The 22,856-nt window shown below is 35.7% G+C and overlaps 2 protein-coding genes across 2 annotated transcripts in view; both read right to left on the bottom strand.

The window, feature by feature from the left end:
- Window positions 1-72: 72 nt before the first annotated feature.
- LOC136032665 (nucleoredoxin-like protein 2) lies at window positions 73-8,377 on the bottom strand. Its single transcript, XM_065712953.1, has 3 exons — window positions 8,142-8,377; window positions 4,315-4,448; window positions 73-344 (listed from the first exon to the last, which is right to left on the bottom strand). Exons 1-3 carry the CDS (start codon window positions 8,298-8,300, stop codon window positions 203-205), a joined length of 435 nt encoding a protein of 144 aa, XP_065569025.1. The 5' UTR covers window positions 8,301-8,377; the 3' UTR covers window positions 73-202.
- A 7,808-nt stretch (window positions 8,378-16,185) lies between these two features.
- Window positions 16,186-22,856, bottom strand: part of LOC136032668 (uncharacterized) — a 49,650-nt gene continuing 42,979 nt past the window's right edge. The window contains exon 4 of the mRNA XM_065712956.1: window positions 16,186-16,633. Within this exon, the coding sequence (XP_065569028.1) occupies window positions 16,280-16,633 (354 nt within the window). The 3' untranslated portion in view covers window positions 16,186-16,279. The remainder of the gene's footprint in view (window positions 16,634-22,856) is intronic.

The following is a 22,856-nucleotide window of genomic DNA, read 5'->3' on the forward strand; positions in this document are numbered from 1 at the left end:
CTAACCCTAAAATTCAAAATCATGCCGAAATCTTTCAAAAACCCAAAAATGAACATGATAATTTTGATAAAATTATTATTAAAATTAAAGACAGTTTATTTCTAAAGTCACAAATTAAAACCAAAAGCCACAACACAGTGCAAAATTCTACAGGTACATGAGGGATTCATGCCAGTGTTGCAATCACACAAAAGTAGGAGGGTTACTGACTTGCCCAAGTTGTGAAACAAGCCGGTCCTTTCATCTGAACATCCGCTCTGCCATTAGTAGTTATAACAGTGCCATCTCTTTTCACGATAATGAAGGCTGGTATCCCAGTTACAGAAAATGTTTTTTTCAAGGTGCTGAAATTAGAAGACGGTTGTCAGAATGAAATAAAAATGTATAAAGCACAAACTCTCCAGTACAGCTTCTGCGCGCCTATCCCCTCACCACCGTCTTCTCCGTTTTTTCGTTGATTTTGTGTGTGTATTTGTTTTTCTCTTTGTGTTTTTTTATATATTTATTCTTACTCCACCATATTTACTTTATGTATCGTGTGGGTGAAAAATAAAATAAAAAATAAATAAATCCACTCCAAGAAATAATACCAAATGGAAGGATTTTAATAGCAAAAAAAAAACGAAAAAAAAACAACAAACAAATAACTGCTCGTGTAGTTAATTAAGGGAGCAGCTTTTATGATTTTCAACACGTAGAAATAACGAACAGAAAGCAAACAAAAAGAATATACCACTTCATACAAGAGAAAATTCCAATCAGAGAAGAATCTATAGAAGATTAAAAAACGAAATTAAACCAAAAAATTACAATATGTTACCAAATGGGTTCGTCAGAGATACCACATGCCGTTGTGGGTGGAAGGCATTTAAACAATATTGTGCCTACTTTATTTAAATCTAAAATTCCGCCATTTTAAATTTTGAATTTTAAATTCTGCCATTCAACTTAAGGTTTTTTCAGTCATATTTCAGTGTTATGGCCTTTAATTTTTTTTTATTAAGTTTAGTCTTTTACCTTATTCTGTAAACTTTCCTCTACTTTATAACGTTCTTCTTGCCCTTAGAATAACTGAGTGGAGGTCTTAAATGAAATATTTACGGTTTTCTTCTTTTCTCACTGCGTGTAAATTGCATGTAAAAACACTGAACTGCACTAAATGCCCACTAAGTTTTAATACAAATAGTTTTTTTTTTATTAACTAAACTTCAATACAAACCTTTTTTTTACATTTTGTACACAATTTGTTTGTGTTAATTAAATACCAATATATCTTTGTTTTGCTAACTAAATTACAATATTAATTGCATTTATTCGTCAAGTTCTAATAAAACTTGTTTTCTGTTCACATTGGTCTGCTGCATTTTGTTAACATTGTCATAAGACATATATTGTTAATTCAAACTATCTACAGACCTGGTTACCCACCTCCCCTCCACTGGTCTTAATGATCATCAATTTTTCTTTGTAATCAGTTGTTTCAGTAGCTGCACTTTTTGTATAAGGCATGCCAATACCTTTCATGACCTTCGGAAGAACTTGTTTAATTTGATACGACTTATTTTCGATTTAACGCTATAAGTCTAAGGCATTATACTAAAAAAAACATTGAAATCGGAATGAAATGTGTGAAAATAAGTGGAGTTCAAGTCCCTCATTGTTAAAATAGAATAGGAAATATTTATTCAATACAATAGCTGGAACCAATAAAAAAAATCATTTGTTATAAAAATTAACACATAAAAAATAGGAAAAATTTTGGATTTTGGTGAGTGGGTTTGGGCCCAAGCCTCTCTCCCCTGCTTACATCAATGCGGTGAAATTCTCCAATGAGCTGTTGCAATGGTAGTGAATTAAAGCAGTTTTCATATTTGAATAGGTGGTAATATCTCTGTTAGAATAGAAGTGACTTGGTTCTGCATTGATTCGAGGACAAAAACATAAACTAACCTAACTTCTTTTTGTGACCATAGTTTGTATACAACTTGTATAACTAGCACAAAGGTCAGAAGGACATTGATTAATTTCACAATTCCAAAGACATTTTTGGATATGAATTCTAATTATAAATGACCTCGTAAAATGTTCTATAAGTGCCATCAGTATTGACATGTTCCGGGAAATAGGTCGTATGGGAAATGCAGTAGATGTCAGATATGCAACATCTGCAAACTACACCTAGAGCAAGCAATTCAGGACAAAGATTGTTTAGCCTGTAATTCAAAAATAGTTGACCTTCTTGAGCATGTTATTTGTTATGGATATTGGGTCCATTTTACACATCAAGAATTACGTCAATTTTACATATACAGGAAACTCAAATACACCGGGTTCGAAAACAGAAAAACAGATGAGGACTCCAGAAACTGTAAAATATTCGAAGGAGGGAATAGAATATGAATTCTGTTTCTAACATTTTTGAATACAGATATTTTACTTTTTGAAATTCTCTTCTTTACCTATGGGAAATTATATGATTATGCTAGCCTATTAATGACTTAACGACTTGTTCCAGTTAAACTTTTGGAAACTGTCAGGAAAGTAAATTTTTAATACTTGAAAATGGTTAAAGATATAAACTTGGAATTTTCATTGAAGGGATTCGGGATGGACGAACAGGCATTTTTTAGTTCTAAAGTGAAATTAGTTTAAATTACCATACAATAATTAGGATTGACAGCTCTTCCCAGAGTCAATGAATATAATATTTTTGTATCAAAGAGTTCGTGGGAACGAACTCTTCATTGACTCTGGGAAGAGCTGTCAATCCTAATTATTTTTTGGTAATTTAAAGTAATTTCACTTTAGAACTAAAAAAGTCCATCCCGAATGCAACAACTTCCGCGATAAATATTTTCATAAATATGTTCCGCGATAAATATTTTCAATAACACTTTCTTTTAAACTCATTTCTTTGAAATATAAAACAAATCCATTGGCGAATCATTTATTGATTTGTCAATTCAAAGTATTGCTACAACAAACTTGAGAGATTGCGTCAAAAATTGTCAATATCAGTTTTAAAACTTAAATTCAGACATTTGCTTTTGAATGGAAGAGAATAATATTGAAAGGTTTTTATTTCCCTTTATATAAAAATGTAAAAGAAAAAGGATTATACAAAAGGAATAAGACCTGAATCATAGATAGCCTCCAGAGAAATGTAGTCTTATTACTCATTGTTTAACTCAGGATCTAGCAGATTCGTTGCTGAAGAATATTTTGACTTCCAAAATAAGTTTTGGGAGACGCCAAAACTTAGGCAAATGATTCATTTCAAATGAAAAAAAAAAAATCATATTTCCCAAGAATCTCCCCTTTCTTCTGCAACTGAAGAAACTGTAAGCAAGACTACCTTATTTCGTATCTTGGGCAGAAACTGTGGAACACAGGAGTGAAATAGGGGTACATTTTGTCTCCAATGCTTTCCTTTACTAGCTTAAAGGAAAATGTAAAGCAGATGTTGCATATCTGACATCTACTGCATTTCCCATACGATCTATTTCCCGGAACATGTCAATACTGATGGCACTTATAGAACATTTTACGAGGTCATTTATAATTAAAATTCATATCCAAAAATGTCTTTGGAATTGTGAAATTAATCAATGTCCTTCTGACCTTTGTGCTAGTTATTTGAAAGATTAACTGTGGGTTTTAGTTATGTTGAAAAAGAAGTATTGTAAAGGAGATGGACAACTATTAGCTGCTTTATTGGATCTCAGAAAAAGATGTTTGGGTCTTTAGGGATCACATCATTCCTGGAGGTACCTTTAATGGACTTTTTGACCATAGTGAATAGACTGGCTACCTAAAACTTCTTATCAAATATCTTTAGAGGTAGTTGGAGGGCAGGTCATAAAAATGGCAAGGGAGGGTCTCTTGTTGCCATCATATTACTCTTGACTCTGAAAAAGGGCACTTTAACTTGCAATTTCCAATCAACATTCTAAAGCCTCTACAGCGCTCCCTTCCATGAGAAGTAGCTCTGAGAAAAACAAGCACATAATAGATTGAAGGTTTTTGACTTTTTAGTACAGGCAATGCTAAAGCATTGCCTGTGATTGCAAAAGGGTTTTTGAATAAGAGATACAAGATAAAAGATTAAGTTGATCAAAAGAATGTGCTCAGTTTAAGAATATTGGAAACTAATTTCATATCAAAATCACATGCAAAATAGTACCTTCTGAAATAAAACAGCATTCAATCATAAGTATAATGTTTTTACAAATGTCAGATGGTCTCCAGAAATGCCCTGCCTGAGTTAAATCAGAATGGGCTAAAATACGACTAGAATAATAATTAAATCATTACCTAGCAACAGGATCACCCAGGGGGATAGCATACCAGTCACCATGAAGTTCTTGCATATATGACTTCATTTCTTGTTCACTTCTATCAGATGAAACAAATATGATTTCAAAAGGAGCATCATTGTCCTTCAGCTCCTAAAAAAAATATTTAATACAGAATATTTCAGATATTTAAAGTTGATTGATTTATTTGAATTTTAGAGAAAATTGCTACTCAGCAGACACAGCTTTTAAATGTGTGTAACTACCTTTGAAAAACATTTTTCTTGTGTTTGGGATGAAACAAAGCTAATGGTTATTTAATAAAACTAAAAGAAGTTATAAAAACTAAATTTGTAATTTATAAGAATCAGTCATTAGCTTATACAAGATTTCAAACTTGAAACAAGCAAAATTAGAATGGAGCCAAATTACCTTATCCTAATTTCTGTCTGACTCCAGATTCTTCTCTGTGATGGAATTTTTCAAACTGAAAAAAATCACCCTGTCTGCTTGGCTAATTTTGTTGTGATTTCATAACATTCAGAATGCATTGTTTCACTTTATTTTTTAATAACTTTTCAGTCTGAGTTTGTAATAAGGATGAATTTCTTGCATCTGGCATTTAGAAGCCAGAAGTAGATGCTTGGAAAAAAGGGCACTAGGGTATTATGCATATATATTATCTTGGTAAACTTTAGTTTCATCACAAGCTATTGAAAATGCATATTACTGCATATAGTAAGATTCTCATGATTGCAAATTGTTTCTTTGTCATTATCACAGAAGTGCATCCATTTTTTAGCTTACTAAAATCCCTCTTCAACAAAAATAAAAATGCATAAAGTGGGCAGGGTTTTGAAGCCAAGGGAAATGCTGGGCTTGGACAATATGAATGAATAATGATATAAAAATAATATGCAATCATCAGAATCTAGCTAGATATGTAGTAATTCAAAAAAATAAAAAAAAAATGATAAAAAACTAAAACATCCCCCTTCAAACTTTTAACACCATAGAAGCTTGCCTTTGACTAACTGTAATGTCTGTGAAAAATAGGATTGCAATGATGAAACATCATGACCATAACAAACAAAGCTTAACCAATCAGACCCCACCCTTCTGCCCATGGGGCTCATGGACTAATATGCTTTGCTCAATAGGTAATGACACCTGTAAGCAAAATTGGACATTGCATGCCTACCTTTTGTAATATTTAACTAATTGCTCTGATTTGCTGGCTCAAATTTTTTCACAGGCCAATGTCACAACAGCTAGCCTACTATTGCAATTGTTCAGAAACAGTTGGCTAGTTTAAACTCAAAAGTGAAAGTGAACCATCTTGGATATTAGCATTAATGGAAGAATGAGTTTTTTAATCATCTTTTGACTTCCTATTATACAGAAATTACCAGTGATGACTGGAAATAGTATTTAAAATATAATTTCATTCATTTGGTACAACCCCAACTTTTCCCTCAACTTGAAAACCCTGCCCACTTTATGCATTTTTAGTTTGTCCCATGGAGGAGGAGGGTCAGCCAGAAATGGATGCACTTCTAGAATTAGCATTTCTAAGTGCTATAGTATGGAAACTATGCTGCTCTGCAGTATAGCTTCCAGTTTAGACAGCTTGTGATGAAACTAAACAATTACCATTATCTTTATTGGGGTTGGTATATTTATTTATTTATTTATTAATACCAAATACGGTAAGCTTTCAAGCTTGTCCCAATAAATATAATAAATATAAGTTATGACAACATAATACAACTGACAACATAGTACACACATATAAATCGATGAAAATAACGACTACAACAAACACTATAAATTATTTAAAAATGATTTACTTTGAAAATTTATTATATGATCAATATACTTTTTTCATGCAATGGTGATGAAGATATGGAGTACCCAAAAATTACAAGGGGGTAACCACAGTCCCAATACACATTATAGCCTAATTATATTGTGGTCTAAGACTCCAAAGAAGGTAAATGACCAAATAGCCTAGACATAACAAACAGGATTTTTTTTTGGGGGGGGGGTTAAGCAAATTAAATTTCTAGCCCTAAAGAAGCAAGATTTGGAATCTTATAGCCCAAATACCACCTTGTCTCACAAAAATGAAAATCTTTTGGCCCAATTGGTGGGAAATAGCCCAACCTGGCAACACAGTCTGGTAAATATTTTGCAGTTCATATAATTTACTTAGCCTACCAATAAAGTGAACATACCACTTGATGCCTTTCTTTATGTTCTTTATGAATATAATAATTGCTTCAATTGCAATTCCAAATTTAAGTACTCTTTGAGCTCTTAAAAATATGAATTTTCAGTTAAAGTATGCATTAGTATCAGTTGTTTCAACAACAATATCATTTTTTTTGTTATTATTATTGTTACTTCTTAGAATTTAAGATGTAAGTGTATGATCATTAAACAACATAGGGAGACATGTTATGAAAACAATTCTTACTTCATAATATACAAAATAAGGTAAAATTCTAGTTGATTGACTTCTTGCTATCTCAGAAATGGGTTAGGTTAGGAAAATGAAACTTTCAGGGATGGGTCTACAGGCTCAAGTATGTCCTGGGAAGGTATTTTGAAGTACTTACCTCTACTCCTTCTCTCTCTAGAGAGAAGGAGCTCACTCCCTAAGGTCAACTCCCTAAGGTCAACTCCCTGACCTTCAAAAATGTGTGTTATAAAATTTAAACCTTGCAAAATAGATCTTCTGCTTGGATGAAGTACTACAAATTTTTTTACAGCTTCACAACTTTGCTCAATCCTAATTTATAAGGTTTTAAAGATATGCAAATACATTGGTAAAATTCTAGTTGAGTGACTTCTTGCTATCTCTGAAAGGGGTTAGGTTAGAAAAATGGAACTTTCAGGGAAGTGTCTACAGACTAAAATATATCCCAGGAAGGTTTTTAGAAGTACCTACCTCCACTCCTTCTCTCTCTTGAGTGCCCTGACCTTTGATGACCTTCAAAATATGGGTGTTATAAAACTGAAACCTTGCAAAATAGATCTTCTGCTTGAGTGAAGTACAACAAAATTGTTTTCAGCTTCACAACTTTGCTTAATCCTGATTTATAAGGTTTTAAAGATATACAAATATATTTCCTAAATTAAAAAAACAAACATTGATATGGCTCAGAATTCTACTCAAATAACAGGAATTGCATTTTGAGAACTAAAGGTAGAGAAAAAGCAATTGGTAACTGAAAATTAAGGTAAAATGTTGTTTAGTCAAAATTTCTATAGGTACAGACCTGTCATGTAGGCAAATTTCAGGACTCTCTAGAGGGAGAAGTAGCGGAGGTGCATACTTTAAAATATCTTCCCAGGATACACTTTAGCCTGTAAATCCATCCCTGAAAGTTTCATTTTCCTAACCTAACCCCTTTCTGAGATAGCAAGAAGTGACTCAACTAGAATTTTACCCTACATTTTTTCATCACCAAAATTATTTAGTTAGGTTGGGTTAGTTAGATGAAAAAGTGCTTAAATTTGAATTTGTGATAGAAGCAATTATTATAGTTGTAAAGAACATGAAAAAACAGCATCAAGTAGTATGTTCACATTATTGGTAAGTCAATTAGGCCTTTATGAACTCCAAAATATTTACCCATAGTCCAGATATGATATTCCTAGCCTCCAGGTGATTTTGCATGGTGAAAATTATTAGGCAACACATAACATGTCAGTAAACTAGCCTAGGTTAAGTAAAATACTTAAATTTAATAAATCATACCAAATCTAAAGGGGTCTGTGAAATATTCATTTTACCATTCACAAAACTAGAAGACTGTTGCTTAACTAGGGAAGCCTTACTTGATAAAAATCAGCTAAAACAGGGGTAAACTGTTTGCATGGAGGACACCAGTGGGCTGAAAAGTAGTATCCTATAACTTGTTTATTTGCCAACGCTTGCTCTGCAGATACAAGATTGCCCGACTTTTGCATTAGCATTTTTCCAGCTAGGACATTCATCTTTTGGCAAATTTTTAAAAGCTGTAAAAGTTACGTCTAAAATGTCAGTGTATTACAGTGTTGCCAAATGGTAACTAGATTACTGTGTTTTCTTGAGTCCAAAACTATAGTTTTTCGGACAGAATAATGCTAGGTCTTTTCTTCTTTTCCCTTAAATCAATAACAAGTTAATTGGTATTTTTCGTGATGAAAGACAAGTGAGACTCTGTCTTATCTTCGTAAAAGCTCTGAATAGAATATAATCTGATAATAATATTAATCTATTTGTAACTCACTACGGAAGTCTTACCTTATCATTAGAATTTTACTTTATGTATGTAAACTCATTGAAAAAAAAGTGCAACTCATATACATGAATATTTCAGTACTTGCTTTCGGAATAATGATTGCTTTCGGAGGGGCAACACAACGATTTCCAAAATCGTGAAACCTTATCTGATTGTGTGTAGGAACGTATCAGCAGAAAACTACATATTTTGTTTTCACTCGCAATTTCAGGATCGCTATAACATTTTTTTTCTTCTAATTGATTTTCTTTTCAGTTTTAATATCACTCATCTAAAAAAAAATTCTTTCTGATTCTGTGTTTGAATGCAATAGGGATAAGACCCTTTTGGCTGGTTCTGTGATATTTGAAAAAAACTCTTTTTTCAGTAAAGTTTCTCGTTCCTAATATTTTTCTCCACTTCAAATGTATAGTCATTTTGTTCGAGTCTTCATTTCTGAAGTCAATAAAAACATATGGCAACTTGCACCACCGAGAGTCAGTAGCTGCGTTTTTGATAACCGTTTAATCGCCATTTTGCTTAAAACCTTTTTTTGATGGACGACAAGCTCACCGTTGTGCTTATTTTCGTTTTTGTTTGAGTAAAACTCTGAACTTATTTATTTATTTTATTTTTCACCCACACGATACATAAATTAAGTATGGTGGAGTAAGAATAAATATAAAAAAAAACACAAAGAGAAAAACTAATACACACACAAAATCAACGAAAAAACAGATAAGACGGTGTTGAGGGGATAAGCGCGCAAAAGCTGTACCGGAGAGTTTTCTGTAAAGAATCTCCAACTTTAAATTTAAATCAGGAACTGAAAATTTTCTAAAAAGGGTCCGGCTTTTGTCCAAGGTGGAAAATACAGAAGAAATTTGCAAAATTTGAAATAATTTATCCAAATTCTTTTTAAATTACCATTATTAAGAAGGGGAAAAGACCTGAAGCATTTTTCTATATTAAGTGAAAGGCCAATATCAGAGAAAGTATCCGAAACCATAGAGACCATTTGGGAAAGACCCTTTTTGGAACGGCTAATCAGAAGCAAGTCGTCAGCATACGCAAGATAAGAAAAATCCGCAAGACTAGAAAGTATGTACCTGAAATCTTAGCCAGGACAATAGAAATACAAATCTTGAAAAGCGTAGGGGAAAGAACACCGCCCTGCCTAACTCCTCTTCGTACCCTTCGACCTGTATATAACTAACACCGCCTTTAAACACAGACACCGCCGTAAGGTCACCTGGAGATCCCCCGACGGAGTAACTGAAAACATAATAGACTATGTGCTGATATCTAAACGCTGGAAGTCCTCAATAATGGATACTGTATCCCTTCCTGGTGCAGACTTTGATTCGGATCACTCACTCCTGATGTCCAAACTCAAGCTAAGACTGAAACGACTCCCTAAGACGACAAGAATCCCTAGATTCCGGACAGAGCTGCTTCGCGACCCCATAAAAAAAGGCACCTATACCACCAGCCTATCGTCAAAATTCCGAGCTATCCTAGAGAACTTCACTTCCCTCACTACCGTCGAAGAGATTGATCAATTGGCTGAGCATGCAACTTCTGCAGTTTTGGAGACAGCAAATGATGTCCTCGGGAGGAAAACGAAAGACGAAAAGCCATGGATTAATGAAGAAATAATCCAACTATGTAACCAAAAGCGTCTCTACAACAACAAAGCTGACCCATGCAGCCGAGACACCTATAAATATCTCAAAAGGAGAATCGAACGGGAAGTCCGAAAGGCCTTGCGTAACCATGTTACCGAGAAATGCAAGGAATGCGAAACCCAGTTTAGGAACTGAAACAGTCAAAAACTCTTCAAAACAGTTCGCGAACTGTCTAGCAGGAAAGATCCCATCTCCACAGCAATCCTAGACAAACAAAACAATCCCATCGACGACGCAAAAATGAAACTCGAACGATACAAGGAATATTTTGAAGATAAATTATCCGCAGATCATTGCCGATCCCAGCATCCTAAACTCCTTCCCTATTAATGATCGAGAACCTCCACCACCACTCTTAAAATCAGAAACTGAGGCAGCGATAAGATCCCTGAAACGAGGGAAGGCCCCAGGACCGGAAGATATCACTGCTGAACTAATTAACATTGACTCAGAGGACGTCGTCGAATTGTACCACAAAGTTGTGTCAGCCGCATGGTCAACGGGCCACGTCCCACAGCTATGGTGTAAGGCAGCAGTGATCCCAATCCACAAAAAAGGCTCAAGAAGAGAGTGTGAGAACTACCGCCCGATCAGCTTGACCAGTCATCAAACTAGAATACTGACCAAAATTCTCCTACGTAGAATCCAAGCAATTACAGCCTCCGTTCTGGGTGAATACCAAGCTGGCTTCCGATCTGGACGATCGACCATTGACCAAATCTTCACCGTTCGTCAGCTCATGGAACGCTTTGTCGAGTTCAACAGAGACCTATATCATCTCTTTATTGAGTTTCGGCAAGCCTGCAATTTAATCTAGAGGAAAGGTCTGTGGAACATCCTAAGACATTACGGTATCCCCGACTAAATCGTCACGATTATTGAGAATATATACAGCCAATCCAGAAGCCGGATACTCACCACTGGTGGACTCTCTGATGAATTCTCAACATCCTCGGGAGTTTTACAAGGATGTATTCTGTCGCCCCACCTGTTCAACCTGTTTCTTCACGCCATACTGTCAGTGATACCAGACGAACATGGAGCCAAAATAGGTGGAGTCCTAGTAAACAAGCTCGCCTATGCTAACGACATCGACCAGCTCTCTACAACGGCCGCTGATCTCCAAAGACAAGCAGACTGTCTCAACAAAGCCACAAAACCTTTTGGCATGCAAATTAACGCCAAAAAAACGAAAGTTGTGGTCACGTCACGCCAAAAACAAGCAGCTACTCCTTCCACAATGATTGACGGCCAGCCAGTTGAAACGGTCGACCAATTCGTCTACCTGGGCAGTCTCCTCACAGCGGACAATTGTCATACCTCCGACATCAAACGCCGCCTAGCTCTTGCTAGCTTCAGTTTTAAAAGGCTCACAAATATCTGGAAATGCCAAAACCTGTCGAACCAGCTGAAAGTTCAACTTTTCAACAGCTTGATTGCGCCAATTGCTATATATGGGTGTGAGACCTGGACCCTGAAGATCGAAAATGAGCGCAACCTACTTGCATTCGAGATGAGATGTCTCCGTCGCATCGCAAGAATCACCTACACTGAACACGTGACCAATGAAGAGGTGCGAATACGGCTGAAGTCCCCCGACACAATCCTAAATAAAATCAAACGACAACAACTGCGATGGCTCGGGCATGTCAAGAGAATGGACCATGACCGTCTACCAAAAATCTCCCTTGAAGGAACCATAGACGGATCTCGACCACGAGGAAGACCTCGCAAGAGGTGGATTGAAAACTTTGACCGAAAGCGCATCGTTGAGTTGACTCGAACTGCACACGATAGAACAACGTACCGAGCCCTAGTTCATGCCCTGTTTTTTTTTCAAAAGAAGTGGCCCCAAAACGTCCCGCGAGGATGGACAGGACTTAAGTAAGTAAGTAAGTATATTTCTAGACCCTGTATATTGTACAAAAATCGTAGGTAGAAAAAGAACTTACAGGACTTGTTAAAATATGGCGACCGTTTTCCCCACAATAAAATCCAGAGTCCCCTTTTTCTCCACCCAACCAAAAAAATTCTTGCGACTTGGACCCAAGCCTTAGAAGAAAAAAAAGTAGGCTTAATAATGCTGCGTATGAAATTTGTCACCATTTTAATGAAAACTACTACTTTATAACGATAAATAGACGCTTAGCTTCAGGTATTCGTTGTATAACGTCACACACTTCTTTCCTGTGTTTAAAACTGGTGTTTAGCCGAGAATTATGGACATTATGCAATTATACAGGTAGACTGCTGTAATTATTCGAAAATCTTAAGGGAAAAATTTAATTCAACAATAATCGGAAAATCCAGATGCAATAAAACATTATTGTCAAAATGGTAGACCAGAGCTAACAAGTGCATTATCTGATCCTCAACTGAAGCAGGGTGGTACTGCACAATCTTAAATTGAATCCTAACTTCTGCTAAGGTTTCCTTTTGTCTATAATGTCTAATTTGAATTGTATTACGCTTTAAATGCCAAAGGCAAATAGAGGATAAAAAACGAAGCAGTTATGACATAAGGTTATTAATTACTCAGTAATGCTAAAAATATTATTCCAAAATAAAACGGGCCTTATTGGGTATCATTAATTTGATACCCAAAAGGTGAATTAAATCCTTGACGAATTCTATCGTTTAGGCACGAACATACAATCTATTAGACTAAAGCGATGGTCCGTGTTGCAGTTTTCTTGTGTAAGGTTAGCTCTTTACGCTAAAGTTTGTTTCTTTCTCACAACTCTACTTTTTAAAACAATAAAAAACTTTAGCGTAAAGAGCGGGACGTTGATTAGGGGACTACCCCTTTCATATACGGATTAATTTCTTTCGTTTTAAGATTTAATATCGCTCCTTACTTTCAGTTAAAAAAAACTATTTTTTTTTAATTTCTGAACGTTTTTGAATTAATACATGTTTTGATTTTGGCTCACTGCACATGAATATTTAATACAGAATTTACATATTAATTTTTTGGCTAAATGGTTTCCTCATAGCTTTGATAAAAAAAGGGGGAGGGGAGGCCCAGTTGCCCTCCAATTTTTGGTTACTTATAAAGGCAACTAAAACTTTTTATTTTTTTCGAGCGTTTTATTAGTAATAAATATACGTAACTTACGAATTAAGCTACGTAACGAACTTCTATATTTGTATATTTTTATTTCGTATATGAAGGGGTTCGCCCCCTCGTAAATACCTCGCTCTTTAAACTACAGTTTGAAATTTGTCCCAATTCTTTAAGAATGACCCCTGAATCGCAAAGGCCGTAGAATAAATAGTTTAAATTAAAAAAAATACTTTAGCCTAAGGAGCGAGGTATTGAGGAGGAGACGAACTGTCTTGTATACGTTATTGTTTCTGTTCGTTTTAAGTTTAATGCTGCTCCTTGCTTCCAGTTAAAAAAAACTTTTTTTATTTATTTTATCATTTTTCTTTTATATAATTCTAGAAAATCCTGCGCTCCCTTCATGGAAATTCTCTTCCCTCGTGATAAATTCCTCCATGAAAAGATCCTTACACATGATCCCATCCCCAAGAACCATCCCCCCAACGCGAAAAAGTCCCCCTGAAAACGTCTGTACGCTTCCCATTAACCATTTCTACATGTAAAAAATCGTCAACATTTGTAAGCCCTTTTTTATGGGGTCGCGAAGCAGCTCTGATAACTTCGAAGACCACACTGTCTTTCCATGACGAAAGTAAAACAGTTCAAAATAGGGATGATACCTTTTTATTGACAGTGAATAGATATAAAATTATTTAACTGGATATTTCGAACACATATACAGTGTTCATCATCAGCAGTAAAAACTGCTGATGATGAAAGCAGTAAAAGCAGAGTTTTTACTGCTGATGATGAACACTGTATATGTGTTCGAAATATCCAGTTAAATAATTTTATATCTATTCACTGTCAATAAAAAGGTATCATCCCTATTTTGAACTGTTTTACTTTCGAAGCAGCTCTGTCCAGAATCTAGGGATTCTTGTCGTCTTAGGGAGTCGTTTCAGTCTTAGCTTGAGTTTGGACATCAGGAGTGAGTGATCCGAATCAAAGTCTTTACCAGGAAGGGATACAGTATCCATTATTGAGGACTTCCAGCGTTTAGATATCAGCACATAGTCTATCATGTTTTCAGTTACTCCGTCGGGGGATCTCCAGGTGACCTTACGGCGGTGTCTGTGCTTAAAGGCGGTGTTAGTTATATACAGGTCGTTTTCTCTACAGAAACTAATTAGCCTTTCACCTCTTCCGTTCAGTCGACCATGGCCGTGCGGTCCCATTACACCTCTCCGATCAATCTGATCGTTGCCCGTGATAGCGTTGAAGTCGCCCATGACGATGAGCATATCTTTCTTTGGTGTTTGGTCGGTGACACTTTGAAGTTGAAAGTAGAACTGTTCACATTCTTCATCGCTTCGAGCAGAGTCAGGAGCATATACCTGGATGATGGTAAGGTTTGACACTGATCCCTTTAGTCTAATAGTTGTTATCCTTTCTGATACGGGCGTGAAGGAGATCAGCGCCTTTTTTGTACTTGGTGAGAGGATGAATCCAACACCCTATCTGTGAGTGCCATCGGTGCGTCCCGAGAGTAGGAGGGAGGTTCCAGAGATAGTTTCTTCACCGGTTCGGGGGAGGTGTGTCTCAGATAGCCCGACTAAGTCCGACTTGTATCGGTTTAGTTCTCTCAGTAGTAGATCCATTTTTCCTGGTTTGGCTAAAGTCCGGGTGTTGAGTGTTCCTATGTTGAGTACAGTTTTAGTTAAGATGAGTCGCAGGGTATCCTCATCCCGTCCGGGGGTCGTCATAGGCCCATTATGATCGTCGGCTTCCCCGTACGCGGTAGCATGTTCGTCGGTTTCCCCGTACGCGGTAGCATGTTCGTCGGCTTCCCCGTACGCGGTAGTATGTTCAATATTACTTCCATTCGCCATCATCATCATCAAATAGCTAGGTTCGTCGGTTTCCCCGGACGCGGTAGTAATTCTGCTTTGATTCATAGAGCCCATAATTCATTTGTTAAAAGGAAAGGTTTCAAGGCTGGTTAGGAGACGGCGGTAAGCCACTCCTCTCCGTCAACTTGCAGAGGCCGTTGTTCGTCGCTGAATCATCCGCCCTTTCGCAGTTGTCCTCCTGAAGAGGATCCTCCCACGATGATAATCTGCCATACCATACGATTTTACCCATTGTTGGGAGAAGGTTTGAAGCTGACGGGACATATCCACACGTCGGTGGGCCCAGCTCAGTCTACATCAGAGGGGCCTTCTTCCTCCTCCGCCTGAATTTATGTCCCCCAGGCGAGGGTATCCCAGTTATATTTTAGGACCCCCAGGGGCTGGGCCCCCCCTTGGTCCGCGCCTCCATCACCACCGGAGGTACCCTGCATATCTGCAAGGCTTTCCCCTATCCGCCACCTGGGGACGCGCTGAGTGGCCTGGAGTGGGCCCCTACTGAGAAGGTGACTCAGTAGGTACTCAGAACTGTTGTATGTTTTCACACTTGTGGAATAATTGCAAAGACACTTACTAAGGTAAAACAAATGTAAAATGAAATGTTAAACTAAATTTTAACAATATTTACATTTACTAAGTTCTCAAAGGGAGAAATAGTAGGGAAATTTAGGGTGAAATCATTATTCTAGTCTATCTGGTTACTTGGTACTTTAAAAAAGGCCGGGAAGAATTGGGGTTGTGACAAGACGTAGACTATGAACAGAACGATACCTAATGCCTATTTTACAGTAGGCTAGCAAGCTTTTCTACAATACTATTTCACATTAGTTGAAACCCTGAGGGTGGTGATCGCCCCAACACCCTATACCAAAATACCGTTTAGATCATTCTGAAGTTAATTTATTGTAGGAACGCATATAAAATGATTACTAAACAGTGATTCCAGTTCAATAAAAGCTTCAAGCATGGAAAAAATTAACTGAGATACGTATATAATTCGAATATTGTGTACAAAAAAACAAACAAACAGGAATAATGAAAATGGAGGTACAATTTCACCAAACAAAAATTAATACTTTTTTCCAAGAAGTCTTAATGTGGCATTTGAGAGGGATGGGGCAGGAGGTGTATCAAAATCAGGCTCTTTTTTTCCTGAGGAGCATTTTAATAAAAAGTGCGTCATCTCGGGTTCTTCCGGTGTGTGCATTCGGTCATCATAAGAGGCTAAGAAGGCAGCTGTAGTAGAACTTAATACAGGTAAAGATGGAGAGGCTGGAGCATTTGGACGGATAGGACGAATAGCTTCTCCACTTTTTTTGTTACGATGAGGCCGAGTTGGCAAGATCTTGGTTTTAACTTTTGCATCTTGTATTACGTCAACTGGAGATTCAATTGAAGGCCCATCCGAAGATCCAGATATTCTCTGAAAAATTTTTGTTGACATTAGAGAAAAAAGTCAAAATAAAATTTGTCTAAATGAATACTCCTCTTGATAACTAAATATATCCCCTGTTTTCAATGTAGAAGAAAACATTCCCAATTTCTTTCATAAGACAGCGGAAACATAACAAAAATGGCTGTTTTCACTAATAATAATGAAGGTTTGATATTTCGGCTACATATCCAGAAACCTTTATTAGAACATACTAAAAAAAAGAAAAAAAGGAGAAAAAAATAAAATAAAAATTCGTATAAAAAGGGAAAAAACGAACAAAAAGCAATCAAAAACAACTCACATCTTAACAGTGTTCAATACAGAAGAAATAAAGGTGAATATGAAAAGATTCATGGCATTAATTAAATTGAGTAATATTATTTTGATCGAATTATAGTTAACTTAGGGCATATTTAAAATAATAAGAATTTGGTTTTGCTAGATTTCTATCAGTCAACCATCCAGCCGTAGCATATTTTTGGGATTGCGATATAAAATTGAAGATATTCCCTTTATAAGAAAGACAGCCTATTTTATCCTGCTTTGTCGTTTTGTTCGTTTATTCCCTCACCTCTCTTCCATATACGTTGTTTAATTTTATAGTTTGTTTTACTTTTTTTCTTCTCTTTTTTTCCGGTGATAAAGGCTGTGAATCTGAAATATTCGGACATTGATTATTATTAATAATAAAAAGACTGTTTTGGCTATTGAAATATTACAGCCGTTTTCCCCCGTTTTTCATTTTCTTTTAATTGTAAATAAAAGGTAGTATTGTCTAAGATTTTTTTTTGAATTTATCGATGATTTCACTCATAAATAAAAAAATAAACATAAAACTCAATAAAAGACAGGATAGAGCATCTCGGTTATAGAATATCACAACAAGGAAAACATAGAATAGAATCGAGAATTGTATATCTCTTCGGTACTTGTATAATATAGCCCCTTACTAATATTCTTCAAGGATGTTTCTCTGACGCTCAATCCTAATGAAATATACCTAAGTATGACAAAAATATGATACTTTAGAACCAAATTTGAGCTATATATTTACACACTGGGGATGGCAGGGGTAAAGTATAGCGGATCTGCATGCTTAATGTGTTAGATGCAATTATTCAGTATATTATGAAGTAATAATTGTTTTCTAACTTCACACTCTCCGAATACTTTACCAGTCCCCCCCCCCTTATGTGAAAATATATAGCCCAAATTATATATTCTCCATCTATTCTGGCACTTCTCTTTGTCTTTTCTCAAGCTAAGATGAAATAAAATAACGCAAAAAACCGGTTCTATAACACATCAATGGATGAACAACTTGAGCGATAGGGGGCTACAAAGAAAGAGAAAGCTTGGCTGAAAAGCAGAAACAAGATCAGACTATACATTGATCCTCTAATCATGTAAAATCCAGTCTAGGGATGTGTGCGTTCGTCTGCATACATTATACACTGAAACACAAGCCGAACTAATCAAACTTTAAATGCGAAAATATATTCAGAATAATTTTGGATATCAAACAGTTAGTGGTAACGAACTGTGGTAAGGAACGACCCGGCTCAACAGTAACCAAAACTCTAAAAAATGGAATTTTTGTGCCAATAGTTACATCAAAAGAATCGCATTTTAATGCTGATTTTAAATATATAAGTTCCATCAAGATTAGTCTTGCTCGTCAAAAGTTACGAGCCTGAGAAGATTTGCCTCATTTTAGAAAATAGGGGGAAATACCCCCTAAAAGTCATACGAAAAGTCATTAACGAAAATCACACCAACAGATTCAGCGTATCAGAGAACCTCACTGTAGAAGTTTCAAGCCCCTATCTACAAAAATGTGGAATTTAGCATCTTTTGCTAGAAGACAAATCACGGATGCGTGTTTATTTGTTTTTTTTTGTTGTTTTTTTTCCAGGGGTGATCGTATCGACTCAGTGGTCCCAGAATGCCGCAAAAGGGCACAATCTCACGGAAATTAAAAGTTCTAGTGCCCTTTTTAAGTGACCAAAAAATTGGAGGGCACCTAGGCCCCCTCCCCCTCTCATTCTTTTCCCAAAGTCACCGGATCAAAATTCTCAGATAGTCATTTTATTCACCATAGTCGAATAACCTAATAACTATGTCTTTGGGGACGACTTACTCCCCCGCAGTCGCCGTGGGAGGGGCTGCAAGTTACAAACTTTGACCTGTGTTTACATATAGTAATGGTTACTGGGAAGTGTACAGACGTTTTCAGGGGGATTTTTTTGGTCTGGGGGAGAGTTGAAGGGGGGGGGGTTACGTGGGAGGATCTTACAATGGAGGAACGTTTTATTGGAGAAGAGACTTTCAATGGAGGGGGCGCAGGATTTTCTAGCATTATTAAAAAAAAACAATGAAAAAATAAGTATGAAAAGTTTTCTCTACTGAAAGTGAGGAGCAGCATTAAAACTTAAAACGAACAGAAATTATTACGCATATGAGGGGTTTACCTCCTCGTAATACTTCGCTCTTTACGCTAAAGTATTTTTAGTAATTTTAACTATTTATTCTACGGCCTTTGTGATTCAGGGGTCATTCTTAAGGAATTGGGACAAAATTTAAGCTTTAGTGTAAAGAGCGAGGTATCGACGAGGGGTGAGTCCCCTCATATACGCAATAAAAACATAAGAATATAGAAATTCGCAAGTTACGTATATTTTTTACTTACGAAAATATTCTTAAAAAATTAAAGAGTTATAGTTGCCTTTATAAGTAATCAAAAAATTGGAGGGCAACTAGGCCTCCTCTCTCGCTCCTTTTTTCAAAATCTTCCTATTAAAACAATGAAAAAGCCATTTAGCCCAAAAAAAATTAATATGCAAACTTCGTTTTAATTATTTATGCGTAGAGACCCAGAATAAAAAAAATGCATCAATTAAAAAAACGCCCAGAAATTAAACAAAAAAAAAAACAAGTTTTTTTTAATTGAAAATAAGGAGCGACATTAAAACTTAAAACGGACAAAAATTACTCCGTATATGAAAGGGGTTTTTCCTCCTCAACGCCCAACTCTTTACGCTAAAGTTTTTTACTGTTTTAAAATATAGAGTTAAGAGAAAGAGTCAAACTTTAGCGTAAAGAGCGGGGCGTTGAGAGGAAAAGCCCCTTTCATATACGGAGTAATTTTTGTTCGTTTTAAGTTTTAATGTCGCTCCTTACTTTCATTTAAAAAAACTTGTTTTTTTTTTGTTTAATACGAGAATGAATAGACAATGAAAATGTAAAAAAAGCACAATTGATAAAAATTTATGAAGCCAAGCATTTGAGGGTTCAATATTTGAACCCGTTATTTACGAAGGTCGAAGGACCAGCCTGCCAACCACACTGAGTGAAAGGAGGTATCAAAACAAAGTAAGAAATGCAGATTTTGCTAAAACTATTTTATTACTGCAGAAAAAGCAATGAAGATTTGAAAAACATTTAGGATAACCTAAAGTAAGCCAAATAAAAACATAAATCGGAGGCCCAAAACCATTACTTGCGCGGGAAGAGAGCCCGAGCTTCCGACAATAGCGTGCTAAATTTTTGGGAGAAGGAGACAAAAAAGCCAGCTCTTTGGTAGCTGTAAAGCCATCTCTTTTGCAAGAACAAGTATTTTCATAGTTCTTTTTAAAATATATACTATACAAGGTCAAAACACCGGGCCAACGTATTGACCATATGTATATGTGTTAGAGCTGTTGTTTAAAATTGTGTTAGCTAAAGCTTGTTTAAACCGTTTGTCCAAAAAGTCATTTTGCAAAGCAAATTGAAATGTGTATGCCTTAAGCAGCGTCAGCTTCCTTTGTTAAGATAATTTTCATTAAAAGTGCCAATAAATGTCTGAAATAAGCCGAATTCTTATACCAATAAAAATAATAACAAAACAAGTGAGTTAAAACAAGAACAAATTAGATGTAGACGCAAAGAATAAGATAGACAAAGGTGCTCAGACATGCACACACAGAAACAAATTTTGGAACATGTTTATTTTATGCCCTACTATAGGTTCCATTTCCTTTCTGTTTCAGTTTTGTCTTGCCAAGTCCAATAATCCTCATTTTGATTTTAAGATTTTAGCTGAAATCAAAACACAAGTTTCTCAAAGGATTTAAACTTTAATTCAGCAGCCAAACTCCCTGTTGACCGATGAAAATAGATATCCTTATGGTACAAAATTTGGTTAGCTTCTGCTGCAAGTCTCAGTTGAAGAAATTGATACTCCAACCAGCAAGCTTCTTTATGGTTGATAATTAAAAAAAAACTTTTTTTCATAAAAGAAGCTTTTCAGAGGTAAATGAAGAGTTGGATTAAACCAAAGATGAGTAGAAATAAAGTCAAACGTTAAAACTTATAACAAAGGAAAATCAATATCAATGTAAAATTAGAAAATGAAACGAATATATATTACAGTGAATCATCAAGTCAGACTTTAAATGACCAGAAATTATCACAAACAAGAGTAGATCTAACAACCTCTAGACCTTCAAAAATCAAAACGTCATTTGCACTTTGTAAAAACAATTTTGATTTTGAGCCGTAAGCTTTTATTCGTCGTAACATCAACAAAAAGAAATAAAATCACAATAATAATTAAGATTACTAAAAATAACAAATAAATGCAGATTGACAGTTTATTATATATTAAACTTCATTTCTGAAAATTACAACAGTTCTTGAGAAAAACGTTGTAAAAGGATAAATGTCAAAAATTCATTTTGTTTTCATTAAGCGCAAATGACGTTAAGGCCTTTAGAAGGCTTAAGGGGTGTTAGTTTTGCTCCTGTGTGAGGCAGTTTATGTTAGCTCTAGGTCGCATTTACTCGTTGACAGTGATTCCTGTTCTTTCTAATTTGGAATTTTAAACTATTTCTGCTAGTCTCTGGTTTAATGCAGCTCTGCTTTTCTCAGAAAAACTTCTTTTCAGAATTTTTTTTTTTTTAAACCTGATTTCTGTTCGTTATAATAATAATAATATTAATAATTTATTTATAACCCATTGCACAAAACTATGTGAGGATAGTGGAGTAACAAGAGAGAAAACAAAATAAACATCAGAAAAGAAAACAACACAAGAAAAGAAAACAACATATAAGTACAACAAAATCAACAGAACAAACGGATGAGAACAATGAGAACAAAGGTACAACACAATAAGTACAACAAAATCAACAAGGAAAAAAGACAACAGACGAAAAAAGGATGAACCCGTGATATGGGGTAAGCCGTGGATATGCTTGTGCCAATAACTTATCATGAAGCTCCTGTAGTTTAGCAGCTATATCGGGAGCTTTGTATTTTCAGATTATTCTCCGATTTCGGTAAGATAAAGGTACTCAAAGCAAGTATTTACAGTATTATAATAACATCTACGTAGTTTACATAAGTCACTCTTTTTCAGTAGAATGATGTTCCCAGAAAGATAAACTACAGAGTGATCACAAAAACTGAATACAAAGAAACCAGAGCCTTTTGATTTCACTTAGACCGGTTTGACACAATCCTAGAGTATCCAAATCTGACTTTTTTATAAGCCATCGAAAATTTTCAACAGAGGGAATGGATGGATTTTTAATTTGAAGAGTAGTATTTGGCAAGGTACCGTTAAAACAAATATACTCGCATTTTTGAAGATTCAGATTTAGTCCAATATCAAGGAAACCTTTTTTAGCCCTTTGAACTGTACGGGACAGGGAAGATTTGCATCTACTGATAAGGTGAATATAATCTGCGTAAACAATACATGACACGTCAGTAAACCCCATAAAACACGTCCGAGAGATCTTGGCAATTATCCCAGCAGAACACATCTTGATAATATACGATGACAACACTCCACCTTGACGTACACCACAATGGACTGCAATATTTTCTTGCATGAGAGTCCCATTTAGTTTTAAACGCAAGTGTGAATGACTGTACCAATATCTCAGAACAAAGATGATAGAAATATTTACACCATTTATAGAAAGAGAATACAAAGCTTGACTATGAACAATACTATCGAACGCCTTAGAAATATGTAACAAACAAAAATGAACTTGCTCATTTGGTTGAGAGGCTTGACGTAGAACATCTGCGAATACCCGGTGGGCGTGTGCACAACTTATTCCATGCTTGAACCCAACCTGATTCTCTCCATAAAATGCACTCTCATTGATTGACGGAAGTAAAAACATACTCAAAAATCTTGCTTAGCGTACACGTGCCC

Source organism: Artemia franciscana, chromosome 11 (assembly GCF_032884065.1).
Source record: "Artemia franciscana chromosome 11, ASM3288406v1, whole genome shotgun sequence".
Classification (NCBI taxonomy): domain Eukaryota; kingdom Metazoa; phylum Arthropoda; class Branchiopoda; order Anostraca; family Artemiidae; genus Artemia; species Artemia franciscana.

Coding starts and splice junctions, on each gene's coding strand:
- LOC136032665 (XM_065712953.1), bottom strand. CDS start 8,300: ATGAATGTCCTAGCTGGAAAAATGCTAATGCAAAAGTCGGGCAATCTT. Junction 4,449..8,141: donor TTTTAGCTGATTTTTATCAA/GTAAGGCTTCCC, acceptor TATTTTTTTTAG/GAGCTGAAGGACAATGATGC. Junction 345..4,314: donor CTGGGTGATCCTGTTGCTAG/GTAATGATTTAA, acceptor TTCTAATTTCAG/CACCTTGAAAAAAACATTTT.